This window comes from Haplochromis burtoni, unplaced genomic scaffold (genome assembly GCF_018398535.1).
Source record: "Haplochromis burtoni strain Fernald_Lab_line unplaced genomic scaffold, NCSU_Asbu1 Contig_149, whole genome shotgun sequence".
In the NCBI taxonomy this organism is placed as follows: Eukaryota; Metazoa; Chordata; class Actinopteri; order Cichliformes; family Cichlidae; genus Haplochromis; species Haplochromis burtoni.
Window position 1 is genome coordinate 565,670 of NW_024582510.1, and position 21,781 is coordinate 587,450.

At 41.1% G+C, this 21,781-nt stretch overlaps 2 protein-coding genes across 6 annotated transcripts in view; both read left to right on the top strand.

Annotated features, from left to right (window-relative positions):
• The first annotated feature begins 283 nt into the window (after nucleotides 1-283).
• On the top strand, nucleotides 284-15,133 carry LOC102301577 (claspin). 3 transcript variants are annotated; one of them, XM_005938775.3, is made up of 24 exons: nucleotides 284-391; nucleotides 1,341-1,458; nucleotides 2,432-2,853; nucleotides 3,643-3,786; nucleotides 4,052-4,108; nucleotides 4,188-4,260; nucleotides 4,723-4,825; nucleotides 4,987-5,582; nucleotides 6,079-6,267; nucleotides 6,464-6,627; nucleotides 6,713-6,915; nucleotides 7,036-7,088; nucleotides 7,203-7,396; nucleotides 7,698-8,229; nucleotides 8,351-8,384; nucleotides 8,579-8,675; nucleotides 8,783-8,934; nucleotides 9,461-9,622; nucleotides 9,765-9,886; nucleotides 10,151-10,281; nucleotides 10,498-10,624; nucleotides 11,443-11,522; nucleotides 11,862-12,020; nucleotides 14,522-15,133. In XM_005938775.3, the coding sequence occupies exons 2-24, from the start codon at nucleotides 1,419-1,421 to the stop codon at nucleotides 14,645-14,647; spliced, it is 3,960 nt and encodes a 1,319-aa protein (XP_005938837.1). In that variant the 5' UTR covers nucleotides 284-391; nucleotides 1,341-1,418; the 3' UTR covers nucleotides 14,648-15,133. The 3 variants fall into 3 exon arrangements, with proteins under 3 accessions (XP_005938837.1, XP_005938835.1, XP_005938836.1); XM_005938773.3 differs by having other exon boundaries at nucleotides 342-606; XM_005938774.3 differs by having other exon boundaries at nucleotides 342-606; nucleotides 8,582-8,675.
• A 5,615-nt stretch (nucleotides 15,134-20,748) lies between these two features.
• The window catches only part of LOC102300146, a 3,198-nt gene continuing 2,165 nt past the window's right edge, over nucleotides 20,749-21,781 (top strand). The window contains exon 1 of one of the 3 annotated variants that reach the window (XM_014338899.2): nucleotides 20,749-20,935. Coding sequence is in view for 2 of the 3 variants with exons in the window: in XM_042224775.1 (XP_042080709.1) it covers nucleotides 21,271-21,374 (104 nt within the window). In the remaining variant the exon portion in view is untranslated. The other 2 variants (XM_014338900.2, XM_042224775.1) reach the window with 2 other exon arrangements.

A 21,781-nucleotide genomic window follows, 5' to 3' on the forward strand; every position in this document is an offset into this window, starting at 1 on the left:
CTTTAAAGAACAAATAAGCGATAAATGATTAAATAAAGATATCACTCCATTATGCAATGCCATTTTCCTTGCAACGGGACAATGGAATAGTTGCAAAACGGTGCATTTTCAATAACTGTGCTTTATGATTAATTACCATTACAATAAGTGTTAAAGTTGTTCTGATATTTGGAATTTTTTCCTTTTTGTTTCTTCTCCAGCAACAACCCCCACCCGCCGGAGAGGTCCCGGGGATTAAGCAAACGCTTTTGCATTGCAGCGTAGTCAAATTAGGCGGGACAGCTGCGCCAAACAGACCAATAGGAAATCGAGAACACTGTGATTGACGTTCCGGTGACGAAAAACTGTGGGCCAGCTGTCACGGCGCGCGAAACATCAAAATTTCTATTCGGTGTGTATGGAACAGGCGGGAGGAAGATAACTTTTCCGGCTAAACGCTAACTAAATGTCAATTAAAATACAGAAGCACCACTGGTCGCTTTGACTTGTCCACGTTTTTCTGTGGCTAACACGAGAGTACGAGGTACCGTCTGAGCCTGTTTATTTTGCAAAAAAAGAACGTAAACTAGCCAGCGGACAAAGATGAGCTTGCTTTCTCAACAACAGGTCAGGCAATGCTTTGGTTTGTCAATGATTATCTTGAACATCTGCCTAACCTTTCTAGTCTTGCATATATCGCTCTGTTTGATTGGGTAGTTTTTGTTTGGTGGAGATTGGCAAGATCGAAAGAAATATGCTAACTGCACATTTCGTTAGCCACCTAGCTTCCTGGCTAGGTTAGGTTTAGCTCAGCTCTTGTGATAACTGGCCTGGGCCTTTAAAGCGTGTCAATTTGACATTTTAATTTTAAATCCTTTTGTTAAAGTAAGACCTAGGTGACGGACAGCCTTATCTGTTGCCTGAATGGTGATAATTAGAAACGTCGAAAGGCAGACATGCTGCTCATTGTTTGGTTTACTTCAAGGCGCCAGTCCTGTCAACGAACAAGCGTTTCGCTGCTCAAAGTGACAAAAGTGACACCCATCCTCTGTGTAAACACCCTCTCCTCTGTGTTTTTATCAAATGCAGAAACATGCTATCCTGGGGTTCTTTTTTTTTTAATTAGCTATGCAGCAATTTGGGTTTCCCTCCATTTGAAACGAATTCCTAGTGTTACTAGATTTAACAAAAGCAGTCCCACACTACATGGATCTCAATCAAGTAGCCTAAACTGAACTTCTACCCTTGCTTTAGATTAACTGTTTTTCAGTTGATACTTAACCTCAAGTTTTTTTCCACTAAATACCTTTTACTCCCCCATGCAGCAACAATTCATGTGTATTGTCTGCTACTGTATGCAGGCTGAGGCACTCCCAGTGGTGGCCCAGACTGCAACAGAGAGTGATTCAGACAGCGGGGTGGGCTCACCAGCAGAGGAGATGGCTACAGACACCTCTAACAAAAGAGAAGGTCGTTCAGGTAAAGCAGCATAACAATGAGCCACTCTGGCTGTGTAAATGAGGTATGCATTTATGCAACTGCCTGTGACACCAGAGTAGGCAGAGAAACACTAGTTATCATAACGAGCCAGTCTGACCAAAGAATCAAAGCTGCAGTGCTTTAGAAAATATACATTCAAAGGTTATAAATGAAAGCAAACCAGTATCTAAAAGATGTCCAGTTTCCAAAGGACCAAATTTATTTGAAAAATAATAAAGGCAAAGAGTAACGTATCAGTCCAAGGGAAATTCTGTAGGAAATAGTATAAATACTTTAATAATGAAGTATTTCACTCTCCCTGGACTCATATTTGTTTTTCTTCAGAAGGGTTTATATCAAGGTGTTCTGTATATAATTGTCCTGCATATAAGAACTCTTGGTGCTCACTGAAGATGTTTTTTCTCTTCCATCAAAGAAATTTCATCAGGGCTGTGAGCCAAACCACTCTCTGAGGACATATGTTGTTTTTGACTTCTGCTTTTTCTCCTGCCTTGAAGCTCCATTTCCCCCTTTTTTTATTTTGTGACCAATATGTCCACTCTCCCACTTTAACCACATTAAGTTTGCTTTACCTGTCTCTTAACTTTGTCTCCAAACTACTCAACTTGCAGCTTATCTGTTTAGTCACTCCCAGAGGCCTGTTTCATGTTGAAAATCTCTTATTTAAATTACAAAAAGACTTAACCGTTACATTTTTTAAAATACCTTTTATGTTTTGGTCTTCCTTTTTTATTTTTATTTCATTTATTTATTTATTTTGGTTAAACAAAAATATGCATTAGAATAAAATTCTACTTGAATTTATTTTTCTCACTGTTTAGTGCAAATTCTAGTATTTTGTTTCATTACACATTGATATGAGCTGGGATTACCACTCTACCATTTTCTACCATTTTCATTCTACTCTATTCAAATTTTCTAAATTGGTTGGTTTTGCTGTCTTATTTATCAGATTCTGATGACGACGAAGACATCACGGTGCACAGAAAGCCTCACCGTAATGCCATTAGAGACAGTGACAGCGAGGAAGAGGCGGCAGCTGCAGATAGCAGCGTACACATGGCAGAAGCACTAGTCTTATCTGCTTCCAGTGGAGAGGAAATGGAGACTGAGAAGGACAAGAAGAAGGAAAAGGGACGACAGAAGTGCAAGAGAATAAGCCGAGCTCCTGTTGATAGCGAGGACAGTGAGCCTGAGGAGGAGAAAAGTGGAAAAATGGAGGAGGAAGAGGGGAAAGTGGTGAAGAGGAAAGTGAAATCCACAAAAGAAGTGAAGGAAAGAGAGAAGAGCAGGAGACATCATGAGAAAAAGGAAAAGCGCAGCAAAGCGGTGGAAAAGCTGAAGAAGAAGGAGAGGTTCTCTGAAAGGGATGAGGTGAGTTCTTTAGTGTCTGAACTCTTTTTGGCTGGTGTTTGATACATCAAGGGTTCTCACACACATGGGCAATAATACGTCCTGTGGACTGTCTCAGCCCGGTCTATAACATATTATTAAAAATAATAAAATCAATAAAAGGTAGAATTATGTTTTTGAACCGCAAAGTGAATGATTGTCAGCAAAGTGGACTACGCTTACATAGGTGAAGAAAGATTTTATGTCAAGTACGTTACATGTTAAAAGTTATATACCATTTAAGTAGATTTTTTAATGTAATCATGTGGCCTTTCGATCACTTTATTTAAGTCAGTGTGACCAGAAAAAAGACAAAGATGGCGCACTCACAAATCCTCAAATGGTTGTGTTAAATGTGTTGTCAAAATTAGTTTTTCAAACATTATTTTATCTCAAAATTGGAAACCTTTGACATTTAAAAAAAAAAAAAAAAGTATTTATTTTTTTATGTCCCAGTCAGATGATGCTTTTCAGTGCATGTCCAACTGCTAGGCCAAGTAAACAGATCTGCTTCTGGAAGAACTTTGTTGTCAGGAAGAAAGGGGAAAAAACACTTCCTACCACATCAGTGTGATGATCAAACTACTGTTGTGGAAGCATTTGTGTTTTGGTTCCCCGAGCACTATAATAAGGTTTAAACTGCAGATCAAACTGAACAAAGTTTTAAAATTTAGATCTTGTGTGTTGTGCAAAATGTTGAAGCCATAAAAACAGCATACAATTTGGGTAATGTGTGTGCAACTAAAATCAGCTTTACTCCCATTTCCTCAGGAAATGCTTCATCCTGGGACCCTGAATGACAGTGGATGTCCGCTCGGTGACACAGAACTTTTTGACAATGGTCTGGATGATGAGGAAGAAGAGTCTCTGGATGCGATCCGTGCTGCGGTCAAGCAAAAGATGAAAAAACATAAGGTGCAAAAACATCAAGTAGTTTAAAAGAGGGGCTCTCCACCCATTTTCCATCACTATAAAAGATAAACATTTGGAATTGGTATCATTTATGTTTGGCCTTTGACTTATTTCCTTAAGAAAAATTAAAACAGCTGTTGAATTTATGTCAGTGACTTGAGATAAATTTAAATCCTTCAATTTTATTGTAACACTTTGATTTAATGTTGTGGTGAGAATAGTTGGACCATGTTGGGCATTGTGTCCTTTTGTTTCTATGTTACTACAGGATCCCCTCTCCAATGAGGAGGAGGATGAAGAGGTGCCAGAGAAGCCCCAGCGTGCGGTATGCAACATCAGAAAATAAATAAATAATTACTTTAAATTGTAAGCAGTTTGTCATTGCCACTATGTGACTCTTTCAGGAGAGAAAGGCTGCACGTGCCAGCAAAGAGGCGATGAAGCAGCTCCACAGTGAGTCTCAGAGGCTGATCAGAGGTCAGTTGATAAGACACGTTTATTTAACTCATAAAGTTTTATTGTGGGTAATAATTTGAATAGAGGATGGTATTCTAGTTTTCTTTCCATACTTGCAAACACTTCTGGTTTTTCTGGTTTTCCCGTACTTTAAAATCTTCTCATGGTGCCCGTCTTGCTCTTTCTCCTGTGTATTTACACTGCAGTGCAGACTTTATTATAAATAACTGAAGTAGATGCATCTTTAAGGTTTTAGTTTATTCTAAACCTTAATTGCTAATTTCATTTAAAGAAAATGGAATGAATTTCACCATCTGATGTTGACTTTGGTAAAGGTGTATAATTTTTCACTTATTCAAGCCACTAGAATCAATAACAAGTGAAACATTGTAAATATTTTCTGTGGAGATTATTGCATAGATGTTGACAGGTGTAATTTAATGACTTATCTGCTACTAAAACTGCATTCTTCTGCCTTTTTAGAGTCTTCTCTTGGCCTGCCCTACCACATCCCCGAGCCCAAGACCATCGACCAGTTCTTTAAGAAGAGAGCAAGGCCAGAGGGTCCTGTCATGGCATTGTTGAAGTAAATACTAACATGACATTTAACACATTTCAGGTCAGACACAAGTCATGTAAGGATGGCCGCTGGACCTGCTCATTTCACACAAGTGCAGATTTAAGTAACTGTACTTTGATTCTGTCAAAGTAAAATGTTTACATTTATAAAACTCTTTCTGCTTTTAGATCTGCAAAGTACTCAGAAATGATGTTGGAGACACCGTCAGCTCCTCCACCTTCTGTAAACCCACCCAGCAAACTGCCATCCACTGAGCAGGACTGTAATTCTTCTTTGGATATGTCGCCCAATCAAATCCAGCCTTTACTTCAGCCAGCAGCAACCTCATCCCCGCAAAAGCAGAACCTCAACCAGGCCGGAGAAACTTCGGTTACCTCGGATCCTGAGCAGGAGTCAGGCCCAATGCTTTACCTCTCTGAGAGTCTGCAGGACTCGGTCACAGCTGATGCTGAAGACAAGCCTGCATCTGACTCAGGAGAGGAAAACTCAGCTGCTCCTTTACCACAAAATCCAACTGCAGCAACATCTGACTCTGAAACCCTGCAGAAAGAGACTGTATCTAGGGCTATGGTTGATCCTGCAGCTCCTCAGTGTTTGAGTGCTGATTCAGCTACAACAGAGCCCTCGGTACAGCAGCCTACCAAACCGAAGAAAGACAAATTGACCAGACTAAAGGAGTTGGGACTGGATCCGCCTCCTATTGCAAAATTGTGTCCAGATGATGGAGCTTTTGTACAGCTCGACCCTCCACAGCTTAACCCTGGTGAGTCACAAATATTTCCCAATCTCAGCAAGAAGACATCGAGAATCAAGCCTTTTGATCCTTTGCCATGGTCACTGTGATAAATTAGGTGATTTGACTTCAAAATGTGCATAATCTCACGGGGGAAAGAAGTACCAGCAGGCAACTTTTTCCAGGAAAAATATGTGCACGATGTTACTTGATTTCATCTAGCTACACTGGCAACATCCTTCCTCTTTGTTTTTATCATGTTTATTGTGCTACGCATCAGAAATCTGAACACATGGCTGAGCGCTCTATGGTTTGGGAAGGCAGAAAACAATTAGAACATACTGTCCTTCTCTCAGGACCTCATAACATGTCCCAGATGCAGTTTTAAATCCTTTGAAACACGATGTGAGATCAAATGAAGTGTTGTGCACTACAAGATTTTTGTCCTCATCCAAAGCAAGGCCCGATGTCTTCTGTGTCAGGCAGCCAAAGAAAACCTCTCTTACCTCTCCTCTTCTTCAACTAGGTGTGGAGGCTCTGAAGGAGCGTTATCTGCGTCACATTATTGCACCCACACGACCCCAAGGGGAGCGCACTTTGCAGCTTGACATCATCCGTAAGGACAGCACCCCATCTGGCCAGGAGGAGCTGCACACGGAGTCTCTCACTGTGACTGTCAAAGAAGGAGCAGAGGAGCTTGTGACCACTAAACCAGGTCTGGATATGTAGAAGAGATAGAAATTATACAATTTTAAATTGTTTAGCATTTCTGTGAGTGTCATCATTTCACTTTAGATTATATAATTGATTGAATATAAGTAGTTATGATGGGCTTACGTTTACAATCATTAACCACAACTACACGTGGATCAGCTGGAAATGATATGACTCCCTTGCTCATCTCTGTGTAGGAGAGAAGCTGCTGACTCTGAAGCAGCGCCTGCAGCTCGCCATGGCCCAACGGAGAAAAGAGGAGAGGGCGCGCAAGGCCGAGCTGAATCGCCTAGACAACGAAGACTGTGGGGAGGACGAAGAGGAGGAGGAAGACATGACGGATGAGTCAGAGGAGGAAGAAGTACGTGGATGATTTTGTTACGCTGCACAAATTTTTTGCTTTTACCCTCTTTGCACTTGCATCAAGCTGTTGTTCTGTCCCTCAGGGTGTCGATGACTTATTGGGAGGTGGTGATGGTGAAGAAGACGACGTGAAGGACAATGAAGATGAAGAGGAAGAAGGCAGTATGGCTCAGAGTATGAGGAGCCCTTCTCCAGTGGCACTGATCGGACCCTCGCCAACTCCCGACCTCATTAACACAGATGGCACTCTCATGCTGTTCCCTGGAAACTCTTCCTCGCGCACCGGGTGTGTTTGCAGTTTTGTAGAAGCACTTTTAAAGTCTCTTATATTTGGCTGCAAGATGTCACCTGTAGCAGCTTGTTTAATGGATAAAATTAAAAATATTTTTGGTTTTTCTTTTTTTAGTGATGGTGTAAGAAGGTCTGGGCCTTCTGGACATGACAGTGGCAGTAAGATGGGTGGGTAAAGTGGAAGAGCTCCATTTAGTTTGACCGTATTTCCTCTTTTTTTTTGTTTTGTTATTGAGAGAAATTGAAAGTACACTCTTCCTCTCCTCTCCCGCTCTTCTCCAGAAGAGGACGACTCCCTGTCCCTGGTGAAGGACAACAGCCATAATAGCAGCTTTGAGCTCCCAGGGTCCATGATTACATCATACCAACCAGTGAATAACCAGCGTGGCACAGGGCGAAGTGTCCTCAACTCGTCCATTTTCCGCTCCCCTTCACCGTGCCTCTTCAGGCCGAGCTTCCTCGGCTCTGCCTCAAAGGTGAGAAGAAATGTTTTTCATTCACTCTAATTATTGCAGCATCAGACAGATTTCACGAGGGGTTTGAATTTGGGCCAAACATGCCCTTGGTTACATACATGCATATGTAGTTAAGTCCAAAAAAATTGACGAATCAATAAGGCTCAGAGAAAATCCACGAATAAGACTGTATCTGCAAATAACCAAGAGCTCATCTGCAAGTGCATTTTATACAAATAGAATAAAAGAAAATAGAAACCAAACTACACATTCAACATTAGAATGAGTACTTATATTTTACTTTTAAAAAATTCTCTTTCAGAGTTCAGGCAAGCTCTCCGAGCGTTCTCTTTGCCTCCCTGTTGAAGACTCCCAAGACCTGTACGCACCTCCTTCTCCCAGTGCAGATTCAGGCCCCCTGGATGGAGCTGCTTCTGGTCCTGGTCTAGCAGGTGACTCTCAGGGTCGTTTTTCGCTTGAAGATGATGCTCAGTCCCAGTTGCTTGACGCAGATGGTTTTCTAAATGTGGGGCCGCGCCCCGGTGCACCCACCTCTCACAAGAGGCAGCTGATCTTGGGCAGCCTGGATGAAAATGCAATGGATGCACACATGGGGGAGCTGTTGGGGTTGTGTTCAGGTGGTTTTGGATCAGGGAAGAGCAACTCCATAGGGGGAGAGGGCGTTGGAGCAACACAGGAGGATGAGCTGCTTGGGCTGTGCTCAGGAGCGTTTCCACCGACACAAGCTGAAGGGGAGCAGGCAAAGAAAAGGAAAGAGGGAGAAGACGATGAAGACTCTGAAAATACTATGGATCAGCTGCTGGGTCTATGTTCAGGCAAATTTTCGAGTCCAGGTAAGAGTGGTGTGCATTTCTGCTTTTTTATAAATGACATTGCATCATTGCAATTTTTTTTGTCACTTCCTCTACAGCTCATGTTTTTACACAATCCTTTTTCGTTTGCTGCCAAATTTAGGTTCTACTCACACAGCTTCACCATCACAAGACAGGTACGGTACAAATATCTTCAGTATCATTTTCTGGTTTTGTTAATAATCTCTAAAGTTTGATTAGTTTCTGTGATCCTTTAAGCTGCTCCTCTCCCTCATTACCCCCAAACTGCTTTGATTAGAGGATTATAGGAATAATAACTGAAATATTTACTTGCAATGTAAGATTTTCACTTTGATTTTACACTATTAAGTAGAAAGAAGTTAGAGGCTAGAGAGCAGCAGGAGGAGGAGGAGGAAGAAGAGGAGGACTGCGAGTTCCGGCTCCTATCAGATGTTGAGAGTGAGCAGGTAAACAAAGAAACAAACAAAAAACACTTCAAGTGCTTTGGATTTTTTTTTGGGTTAAATATATAATGCAATTACTAAAGTATTAAAAATGTCTTGTGGGTGTAAAGGAGGACAACGATGATGATGATGGTAATGATGGAGAGGAGGAGGAAAATGATGAGGAAGATGAAGCAGATGCCAGCGAAGAGGAAAACAATGAGGTGGAAGAGGAGGAACTGGAGGGTGTGTTCGCGCCACGGGCGAAAAAAAAGAAGAAAATGTAAGTGAAAGTGCTTTCATGCAACGTGATCGATGGAAAGTGGCAGAGTGTTGTGGCCAAATCCTGCTGTGGGAAGATTTTTGGTGGCAGTAAAATAAGTCTGTATTTGGATGTAATCCAGCAAACATGATGCTTTGTTGAATAAAGCAGCCCTTCTTATAAATAAGTACAGAATTGAATAATACTTTTCATTGTGGCCTGACTAAATGTCTGTGCAAAATTGATCTGAGCAGCAGGCTTTTTTATGCAGTTTAGAGACCAACAGATAAATGTGTTGGATGTTGTTTCTGGCTTTGAAAGTTGTTTAAACTTCACTGACTGATAGAAAAGAGTGCTTTTTTTTTTTTTTTTTTTTTTTAAGTTAATGCAAAGATTCTCACTTAAAAACTATTAGATTTTATTTTTGCCATTTGAATTAGGTCATTGGCCGCTAACCATCAATTTGCAAACTGTAGAAATGCTTAATTTTCACTGCTAATCCACACCTGCGACACAGCTTGAATGGTTTCTTGGTGCTCCTTGGCAGGCGACTGACCGACTATGTGGACTCGGAGGCCGAGCTGTCTGGTAGTGATCTAGGCAGCGATGATGAGGACGGCGACAGAGGGAGCGAGTATGAGGAAGAGGAGCTTCTGGAAGACCTTCCCTCTGACGAAGAGCTGCAAAACCAAGTCAACAAGATCCACATGTGAGCAAAGACTAATAGATTTATAAAACGATGTCTTTTGTGTGAAGTACATCAACGAGAATACTGAAGAGGGCAGCTGGAGATGAACCTGTGGCACAAAAACGACGTAAAAGTTGTTAAAATGCGTCTCTTGTTCTTACAGGAAGCAGATTTTGGATGATGACAAGCGTCGCCTGAGGCTGTATCAGGAGCGCTACCTGGCTGATGGAGACTTGCACTCTGACGGTCCTGGACGAGCGCGTCGCTTCCGATGGAAGAACATTGGTGAGTTTACAGGATGAACGATTAAATGCCTGGATTACCAAATACCGATAATGAGTGTTGGTAGGACTCAATTGGAGTAACAGCAGTAATAAAATGCACAAATCAAGTGGACGCAATATAGAAGAAAAGATAAAGTAAAAGATAACTAAATTACTTATTTTAATCAAAGCATCCTAAATATGACAAGTGATGATTTCTTCTGATTATTGGGTCTAACTGTACACATTTGTCATTGAGAGATTTTAATTGTAATTTTTGGTCCAGATGATGGTTTCAGCATGGAGAGAACTGGAGCCGAGGGCGAGGAAGACTGGGAGGAAGAGGATGATGTGGACCAGGCTGAGGTCCAAAGACGGATAGAGAGACTGGAGAGAGAGCAGTGGCTCAGGGAACAGGTGGGTTTTATGGTTTGCAGTTTTTTTTTGCACACACACATGAAGGAGGTGGCACTAATGGAAAAATATACATTTGGGGAAAAAAAAGTGTGATGGTTTTCGCTAAGTTCTGTTAGAAGGATTTCTTAGAGATGGGCTGTGTGCGCCTTATGAATTGGCCTCCTCTGTGAGGGCTGCTGCTGTTTTGTGTTCATTCTTTTGTCACTCTTCTCACAGTCTGAACAGAAAGCCAAAAAAGGAGAGGATTTGGAATTGGATCCAGATGATGAGAAGATTGGAGAGGAAGACAGTCAATTCATGAAACTTGCCAAAAAACTGACTGCCAAGACTCTGCAAAGAAAAGGTTAGTTTGATAAAAGTCCCCATGAGTAGAATCCCATCTACTTAAAAACACCCAGAGGAGCTTTTGTCCAGCAGTTATTGGCACAACTGTCTTGCATAGCAGGAAAAATAAAAGATTAAAAAAGAAAAATATTTGTATTAATTAATGGTAGTAATTAAGACACACAGTCAAACTGTAGAATAAAGCCAAACAACAAGAGGCCAATCTGAGGACTTTAGGACCTATGAAGAATACGGAGGGTTTAAATCATAAAGTCAAGAAAGGTTTTAAAGTTGGTATTTTAAACTATTTCAAAAAGGATAATTTAATGACCCCCAAGATTAGTGTAGTTTTTCAGTTTGTTGCTGAATTGTTAATAGAAAATATAAGAAACATACATTTTCATCTACTCAGTGTTGAAAGTTGGGAGTACAGTTGGATAGATGGGTAGATTCAGATAATGTGCTACATGGCTGTAGTAACGACGGCACTAAAAACACCAACATGTGTCCCAGCAAACAAAACTTGACCATTCGCAGAAACGGCTACAGAAATTCACGTTCTGTAAAAGAAAAAAAAAAGGAATGTAATCAGTAGCTAGATCTTTTATTTATTTAACTGGCTGCTTCGTGTCGTCACAAAACAAAGTTCTACATTGAGATATGAATCATATTTAAAGGGTGTTTGAACTGTTTGCACTTAAAAGTATGAAGTTTTTCTGTACTTAATTCAACATGAAAACACTTAAGGAATTCATATGCAACACATGCACAACCACGTCATTCTTGTTAAATAAACTGGTGCTTTACTTAAGCTAACTGTGTAACTGTTTAAACCAGAGCCGCCTGTGGCACCACAACCAAAGAAGAAGACAGCAGCAGCTCTCAATCCCTTCCAGAGGCCCTCTCAGCCTTTACAGGTAATTCAAACACCCTGTGAATAACTTTTCTTTCTTTTAATTTTTTTTAAAAGTCTAAATAATACCTGCTTTTTGTTGTCTGTGTAACAATGTACAAAGAATTCAACATTAATCACGGCGTGAACAGTGTTGGAGTCTGCCCCACTCTGTCACTGCTTTCTTCTCTTCTCCATGCTCTCCTATAAAGAAATGGCTAAATGGCAAAAAGATGTTTAGTTATTGCTTTTTACTAAATAAAACAAATATTTTAAACTGTCACACAGTGGGTGTTTGCAAGACTTCATCGTGTGTTCGTCCATAATCTGCACAAGGCCGGTCTAAGATCTGTGTTTCTCCCAGGTGAGGAGAGGTTCTCTCCTGAGTCAGCCTCAGTCCGTCCTCCAGAAGCTGGCTTCCATCTCAGAGGGAAATCCTCTGGCCCCCAGAAACAGCCGTGGATTCCTCTTCCAAACACTCTCTCCTGAGAAGGTTAACTCATCAGAGGCTCCACAGAAACAAGTGAGTCAGAATTATGATGCTAAAAACACCCCCAACTATTAATAAAACCCATTTCATGAGTACACGTGACAGAAGTTCAGCAGAATGTTCAAAGAGTGCTTCATTTTACACTCCCAAACACTCAGCCCCACTCTTCATGTACACTGAATAGGCTCAGTTGTGTTATGTAAGTTAATATGGCTGCAGTTTTACTGCTGTAGTTATTTTTAGTCATTTTTTTTTTTTAAATAATCATGGATCAGTCATGAATAAAATTTTCTGTAAAATTCCCCCAAAACTGTTAAAATGAGAATCTGTAGCCTGCGGTGAAGCCTTCAAACTGCTTGTTTTGTTTGATTTTTAATCAGGTTTAAACAAAACCGGAGAGGTCAGTACATGAATAAAAATAACTGTTTAAATAGTTGAAAATTCAGGTTGAACCAAGGTTATACTTGTAAATTAGCAGAACTAGAGCTGAACTCAAAATCTCCCTTAACAAAAGGAACTAATTTTTAAATGGATAAAAAAAAGCAAAATGTAAAGCACTTATTCACGTTAAGTATAAAAGTGCATGTCTCCACTATATGCACTGTTATGAAGTGTTGCTGCAAAAACAATGAAACTCTGGGAACCAGTCCTGTCCTGTGTGACCATTTAATGAGCATATGTCCTACTGATGAATATTCTGCCTGGCGTCAAGGATCAGTGGCCCACAGCAGCAGCATGCAATGACCCTCACTGCTAATTTGTAAAACAATAGTCCAGCATTCCTGCAGGCCCCTCTGGCTTCAATCGGTTCAGTCTTAAAATGCAAAATAAGGCTTGAATTGCTCTTTGCAATGATTAAGTACTTAAATCAACCCTTAAACTGCCTTTAAAAATAAAACAAATGAAACACAGAAGACATTTTTTCTTGCATTGTGAAATCTTGTTAATAACTATGAAAGTCACATGACCTCCAATCGATGTCTTTTTCATGAGACATTAGTGACTCCCGAGGAAAAATGTTGTAAATGTACTAAGTGGAAACTGGAAAAACAGTCGATTAACCTCTCCAAAAGTTGATTCTGTTCATCTGGACGTAGCGTTTTGTGGGAGAAACGTTTCGTCACTCATCCAAGTGACTTCTTCAGCCTCAGCTGACTGCAGGTTTCCCCAATGTTATAAACAGTACATTTGCATAATGACTGAAACCAGCCCACTGAAGGAAATAATAGGCTGGGAGGTCAGTTCCTTGATCTTAACTCTATCAAGATTAAGGAACTGACTCAACAGTTGAACAGAATCAACTTTTGGAGATTTACTTACCTGGATGATACAGCATGCATCAAGAAGTCGATTAACCTCTTTAAACCACTTTAACTCACAGGCTGATTAATGTAACATACAACTAATTATAACAATAACAAAGGTGGTTTTAAAAAAATTAGTATTAAATTTAAATGACATCGTGCATTTCAATTTCCAGAGTCCAGAAAACTTTATATTCAGTTTGGGAACTGCAGGGTTTAGATCTCATCCTGGGTCAACACAACTGAATCAAATGATTAGTTCATTACCAGTCCTCTGGAGAACTTCAACACATGTTGAGGAGGTAATTTAGCCATTTATATCAGCTGTGTTGGGTCAAGGATCTAAAATCTGCTTGACACCCCACCTCGATTTGACAAAAATCTCTACAATTTCCTGTAAATTCTGACCATTTGATAAGCAGAGATGTCTGTTACAGTTGAAGCCACCATGAATAAAAATATGGTCAAATTCAGGGGGAATGTTTACTCAGCCTTTAAAAGCTTTGTGGAGGCCACCAAAGGTTTAGATGGATGGACAGGAAATTGTATTGCAGCAGGAATCACATCACTGTGGAGGAATTTTGTCCCACTCTTCTTTGCAAGATTGTTTTAATTCAAGAAATTGGGAAAGGCAGCAAATGCGTTATTACCTCAAGGAGTTCAAAAGATTTCACAATAAGCGCGACTGGTCTAAAGTCGTTGGCGCCTGAAAGTCTAGGGGAACTTCAGAAGAGGAACAATTATGGACACATTTCAAATAATTCTTATTGTGTGATGGTTTAAAGAAATTTCCGTTTTTTTTTTTAAAAAAGATACTTTTATGTCTTCTTTTAATAGTCACACAACAGCAAACTTTCCCATCTCCTAACAAGCACAGGTGGCCTTAGAAATCAGGCTGCTCTCCTTAAAGTGTCATTTCCCAACTCTGTCTGCTTGTCTCTTTAGTGAGGTCTCGCTGTTCTAAAATAAATGCAGAAACGAAATGTTTTCCACAGAACTCGGGGCTTCTCTTAAGTATGAGAGTCATGTGAATGTGCTGGGTGAAGTCATGGTATCTGGTGTATTCTCAATATTGGACACTATGTGGCGGCAAAGCCCACATTTCTAACAGTAGATTAAAGGCTGACTTTTACACTGTCAGTCCCAGTGCACATGCAGTCACTAGCCGGTATATTGTTTTATTTTGTGCGGCAGTTTTGTAAAAAAGACAAACTGATGTTTGTTCCTCAGACGATGAAGAAGAGGGGGCAGATGGGGGCAGCGAATCCAGCAGCAAAGAGGGTCTGCAGAGAGAACAAACCTGCAGGACAGACCAAAGGGTCTCAGAGGAGCATCTTCAACTTCCTGGACCACTGATGATACAGCGCACTAACTGAATGAAGATGAAAAGCTGGCTGGGAGTCCAAGTTTTTCTCTCAGCTGCTACAGAGGCAGTGAGGAGGCAGAACTGACCTTTAACTTTCAGTGTTTCACTTCACAATAAGACTGAGAAAAATGAAGCTAGTGGCAAAACTCTGGGTGGTTTCAGGATTATGAGACGTCTCCCCACCTGTGCCCATTTTGTGGTTGAGCATAAATCACCAGCAAAACACACCACTGAAGATCCTGCTACTCTTTTACTCGATGACTTGCACACTTAATCTTCCCTTGTTCAGCTCGTGTGTTCAAATATTTAATCCGTTACGCCACTAGCGACATTCATCTGATCTGACTTGACCTAATTTGGACCACATGATTGAGGTCTATCTGGAAATGTTTTATCATGTACATATGGTTTTTATTTTTAAGAAGTAGGGAGTTTATTTGTGTGATGTTTTAAATGTATTTGTTTTACAGTGTAAATAAAATATTTTAAGACATAAATCTGATTCTTTTCTTGTCTCGTTAGACCAGATTCTTGTTTTCAGTATGTTTTGAACGTCCTAAGAAGATTAAAGGAATTGCAAAGATGTGCATGTTAGGTTACTTGATTTATCTAAACAGAAATCAATGCATGGCCCTATGATAGACTGCCGACTTGTCCAGATTGTACCCCACATCTTGCTCTACAACAGCTTGGATAGACTCCAAAATTGGAGGAGCTGATTCTGATCTGCGGGGGCCAAACCTTGGTAAATTTCTTGGAGAAGCCCCTCCAGTGTGCTGATATCAGTGCCAACAACTTTGGACCAATCGGCTTCATTGTAGCATGCTGTTTCCAGCTTTTTAAATGTATCTATGTAGTGGAAATCAGTTCTCCTTGGATATTGACACTGTCTGAGATATGTGCTCCGAATTTCAGAATTTGGGAAGTCTTGTGCTACATAAAGTTGTTAGTAGGACTTGTCTGGGTTTACATATTTACAAAAATGTTTCATGATTTTTTTTAAATGTGTCCATGCACAGCATCAATTGCCTAAAAACAGCAGCTAATTTATCATCTCGCAAGAGTACTGGCCTGAGATGCGTAAGACGCAGGGTGGGTGATAAAGGCTCTCTTCTACTTTATCAAACATTTACTTACAATACTGAATTCCTTACACAATAAACCCATGATTTTGGCAGCAAATATGATTGCCTTTCCTCGAATGGTCAAATCCATTTAAGCTGAACATTGAACTAAAAGGTGGAACACACTGTCAGTCATATCTATCTGTGACAGATTTCCAGTCTTTCAAGGACTCTTTTGACTCTTCTTTTCACTTTTTCCTCCTATTTTAAAGCATAATTGCAATTTAGAGACTAATGATTTGGTAAGTGGCTAATAATAGGCTGGCATTAAAGGGATGGTCTTCTAACGAGCCCTTTCATGTCTCTCCATCTCATTAGTAGCCACGGTGATTAGCAGGAGGTCCTGGGGTTAGGATCGGTCGCAGGAGGCCCCATTACACATCATTAGGGGCCAACGCCAGGAGGGTCTGGAATGAGCCCCATGGAGGGCCCCCGCCTGCAAAGAGCTGCTGTATACCTGCAGGCAGGCTGGCTTAATCCTGGTGTTGTTATGGCAGAGAAGGCATCTTTTCTCTTTTTTTAGCTTTTGTCAAAACATTAATGGTAAGTTTGAATGTTAGAATGTAAAGGGCAGAGAATCACTGGATATATTTTCAGCAGTGAGCAGCATCCATCATCATTTCCGTGTCATTTATATGCAATTAACTGACATAAAGACTTGACTCCAAGTCCTGAGGCCCGATGAGCGGGGTCAAGAAATCAATTTTAATTAGAATTTAATAGGAATAATGTCTGCAAGTCCTTTCTTCTTTTGCATCAACACCATAGCCTCCTCTCCAAACTGAATTTCACAACTTTGTTTAACCCCCGAGAGGGAATTACGAGGTCAGCGCAGTGAAGCCAACCCCACCCCCCCCTCCACCCTGAACTCCACATTCACTCTACACTTGAAAGAGGAGGAAGGTTACATGTTTTGGCATGGAGGCCCAGCTTCTAAATATCTAGAGGACACGGATCTGGCGTTATTCAGATTATGAGGAGGAGAAAGGGCAGAGGGTGGAATAATTGAAGAGAAACATGAGCTGTAGCACCCAAGGGTTTGTGTGCTTGTGTCAGCACTGTACGTGTATATGTGCGTACTCGTATTTAAAGTAAAAGTGTATAATTAGAGTGCAAAGCGACCTCTGTGCTGGATTAGTGGTTCAATTTAGCACGTCTTGGGTGATTTGGCTGATTTTAAAGAGTGCTGGCTGTGAGCTGGAGGTCCAGCGAGCTTCTCTTTGCAGCTTCTCTTTGCATCTCAGGACCAGGGATCTGACAGCGTAGCCCATGGGTGCTGCCGGCTGCCCTCGGCCACTGTCACAGCCGAGACTGGTGCCGGAGCAGATGTGGAGCTGAACTGAGGGAAGTGGGTCATGGTGCTGCAGGCTGTGTACAATTCAAACAAGGCCTTATTATGCACAAGGTAAGTCACGCTCCTTTTTTACTTTTTTCGTGTGTTTGTCTGTGTGTGTGTGTGTGTGTCAAATGAAGGCATGGCTGCTGTGTTAACATTACAATAATCTTTCTTCCCCCAGGAGGCCTCGCAGACGACCCTCAGTCAGCCGAGTTCAGTCTATCGCTCTTTCCATCAGTGTCCTCTGCAGTTGTCTTTTGTAACTTGGGTTTTTTCTTTCTTTTCGAGAGAGGGGAGATGGAAAAAGAGATGATTTTGCGTGTGACGAGGCCTTGGGCGCACGGCTGTGTTTGATGTATTTTTTATGTGCTTAGGCTACTGGTGAACGATGGGGAGGGCGAGGGATGGGGAAGGAGTGAGAGAGGATGCCTGGAGCTGATGCAGTTGAATGGGGATGTTGTTGAAGGAGAAAAGGGAGGGAGGAAAGAGATAGAAGTGTGCGTGCGTGCCTCTGTGTGTGTGTGTGTGTGTGTGTGTGTGTGTGTGTGTGTGTGTCTGTGTGTGTGTGTGTGTGTGTGTAGGGGAGGGAGGGAGGTTGAGTTTTTTTTATTTTATTTCTGCCGGCAGCAACATTATGTCAGGGGGATGAGTGCAGGGAGGAGAGAGACAGCGAACACTTGTTAAGTCTGTCTGATGTAGCCTCTCTATACCAGACACACACCTCCAGAAAACACATTTACACATGCACGCACGCACGCACACACACATATTCAGACACACAGAAACCACTGCCATGCCTCTCTGATCTGACAGTTCCAAAAACATTCAGTCACCAGCTTGGAGAAAATATCACATTGCAACAAATCCTGCAGTCCTCCCTTTTGTGAGGACCGGGGGTATGATGCCGCCTGTCGGTGTTGCATTCTCCGTAACATTTTGCCTTAAACACACCTGAGACTGTAAATGATGAAGTGTGTTTTCCTAAGACTAAAACATCCCCTGTTAGCTTTATATAATATGCACTCTTATCAGCCCTGATGATGACGGTGTGTTCGGTGACTAACTGGAGGATTTGGGATTTACTGACGTGATTCTACTTACCTTAAATTCACTTGAGTGATTTCCTCCATTTCCCAGAAAGTATTTGAACAACCACCAGAAGATGGGCATGGCTTTTTTCTTGTTGAATCCAACAAAAGGGAGATAAACTGATTATACAGTTATCACAGTGAAAGCATCACATGATGATTTGTGCGTGTTTTTGGTGAATTTAAATTCCCCGAAGCCACGCAGGGAAAAAAGTTGTGATTGTGTTGATATGCACGGTCACAAGTAAAAGTAATTAGCACTAAAATATACTCAATAAATCAGCTCCGTCATAGTATATTCAAGATAATTGTGATTTATGCACATTATTGTTGTTGCAGTGGGTGGTTTTGGTGTAGCTGATTACATCATATTGACTCTCATCTGGGGAAAACCAACCACAGCATATCAGCACATATACCTCATACCAGCTGTCAAACACGGTGGAGGAGGGATGATGATTTAGACTCATTTTAAAGCCACAGATTTGGGCACTTTGGACTCATGATGAACTCCTCTGTATACTAAAGTATTCTAGGCTCCAGCGTGTCTGCCAGTAAAAGCTAAACCCAAACTGGGTCGTGCAACAGGACAATGACACCAAGCAGAGCAGCAAACCTACAACAGAATGGCTGAAAAAGAAGAATCAAAGAGTTGCTATAATCCAGGTAAAGTCCAGACCTCAACCCAGTTGCCGTGTGGCAGGACCTTAAGAAAACTATGCATAAATCAATTCCAAAAAACTTCAATAAACTGAAAAAGAGTAGTCCAAAAAGTGTTTTTTCAGATGGTGAAAGGTCAGCCCTGCAGGTCAGTTTAGCACCCAGACTCTTCTACTACAAAGTCCTGCTGTTGTAATAGTCATAGGTCTTGCATATTTTGCTGAAATATGCAAGACCTTCCCTGGAAATGTCATCTAATGGAAGTATGTGAGATGTATATGTGATGATGTCTTTCCAGATGTACAAGCTGCCAATTCCAATAGGCGCTAATACCATCAGAGATGCAGGCTTTTGAACTAAGCACTGATAAAAAGCCAGATAGTCCCTCTCATCTGTAGTCCAGAGGATGCAGGGTCCATTGTATTTTCAAAAACAGTGTCAAATATTACAATTATACTGTTTTGAGATTCCCACATGACCCTTCAAAGGATAACAGCAAGTGCCTGAGTCTGTGGGAAGCTGAGTAAATGTGTTGGTGACACAGAGTTCTCATGACGTTATCAAGGTTCCCCTTGACTTCTGTTACCACAAGCTTCTTCGTTTCCCTTAAAATGAATCTAAAATCTATCTCAGTAGATATCATATCGTTATATCTGACAGAGAACAGAATGTGTTCACAAACATTTAAACAAAAGTATAAAATTTTCGTTTTTGTGTGTTTTATGCATTTCTGGCAACGCATCACGGAAAAAAGAATAACATTTATGATAATTTTAATGCTGTCTGATGTCAAAAGAGGTAAAATGTGACCTTAACGCTGTGCAAAGGTTATGTATGAGTGCAATTTTGGTGTCAGTCTCTGATCCAGTTTGCATCTGTCCTGCAAAACAAGACAATATGGAAACTTAGAACATCCAGCATGTGGAGAACTGACTTTTTTAAGTTTAGTATGAGACACAGATTTGTCACGGGGAGAGATTAAATGTATTTGCAAGACTTAATGAATACATAACTGTTATACCGTGAAATTCCACCAGGCCTACAACTGTAAATTACATCAATGTTAAGTTTTTTACACACTTTATTGTTTTTGTGGTTTTAATTTTGACTGAATAAAACTGTCCCTTTCTCATATACTAAAAAACTAAATATAAAACAGTGAAAGAGAGTTAGATGTTCTCTAACAATTAAAACCCCCATATCTCTTATTTTATATCTCACATATGCATAGCTATATGTTGTGACTCATGTAGACGTTATTATGTACTTGCTGGGTGACCTCCCCCACCGCCCCACCCCACCAGCCAACCTGGCAAAAGTAAAGTGACATCATAACATAAGGGAGTTTAAACCATGATCTAAAACAGTTATAGCATGTAGCATAATAATATTTCAGCTGATAGTGCAGTTTGACCAGCTTCACATTGACATGATGTCATCAAAATGTCATTTTAACAAGAGTAAAACCACCCCCTCCAAACTCCAGCTGCAGCCAGATGTAGAGAGAGGGAGTGAATGGCACTACAGTAAAACCGTGTTGGTTATATTAAAGAGATCCTATGGATGGATTATAAACCACTTTTTAAACTTCTACATTGTGTTTATGAATGAGGATTCCCATAAAGGTACCCAAGAATTATTATTCTTTTTTGCCCATTTTGAGCTGCTTTTATTTCTTTTTATTTGTTCATTTATTTTACTTGCTGGATTTCCTCTATGGAAATAAGTTTGGTAGCTACCACCCACAGTTACAATCCATTGTAATAAAAAGACGCTCGTTTCTGGGAATTCAGACCCATTGTTGAATAAACAATAAACACAACAGGCTTTCTGTCCTCGCACCGATTCATTCTCCACTGTTTCCTTTTTCCTTTTTCAGTCGCAGCCCAGTTTAGGAAATGCTTTTAGTCACCCAGCCTTTTCTTTTTTCTAGAGCTACCGCGTTAGGCGGAGAGGAGGAGGAGAGAGGAAGAGGAAGATAAACATCACACAGAGGAGGGTCAGAGGAGGGGAAAAATTGGGAGGGCGCAGTGTCCAGCTTGTCTATCGAGCAACAAACCGGCAAAATAGGTAAGAAAAAACTGGAACCTCGTGCAAATAGATTCACATGTCTGACTTATGCAAGCGGTGAAAGGGAGATGAAGGGCAGGCTCTGAGGTTGTTTTATATGAGAAGGGCTAGAGTGGAGACTGCACAGATATGGGGTGAGCGTTACATAACGCAGCGCAGATTAAATATCCCTGCTTTTTCCTCTACATTTCTGAGTATATTTTTAGTATTATTATTGTTTGAGGATGAAACTCTGAGGCGTTTTTGAGCTTTAGCAAAGAGCAGTGCACGGATGAGGAAGAAGAACTGTCGCGTTTTAGGCTTTATTATCCTGATATTCTCCAATAAGCCGTAAAATGCAGCCACTGGGCGCCATTGGACGCCTTTTTCACGTTTTCTACAGAGCCAGGCGTCCTCATTTCAAGATTATAGGCATCCACCCAGCAGCAGGACTGCTTAGGTATTATTTTCCTTTATTTCCATCGCGCTTACGGCAACAAATATGGTGTTTTTGCACTCAGAGCGAAAAAAATACAAACCACTCGTTATCAACATGAGAATTATTTTATTCTCCCATTTCAAGCGCCAGCACTGCGGCCAAAAACGCGTCGATTTCGGGCGGTTTGTCCTCGTTTCTCTCGCCGTGGTTAGATCTTCAGCATGCGCGCTCGCGACACCGCCACCATCGCTGTCCTTCAGCACCACGTGAGCGCGCGTGCATAGGAAGAGGAGAGGGGACTGATTGACAGCAGCCTGGAGTCAGGATTAGAGAGATTTCCATTCTGAGGAGACATGTAAATATTTGACGCTAATAGAAATGGAGTGCGCAGACCAGCCTGTAGACGTTATAAACAAGGAATGTGTGTG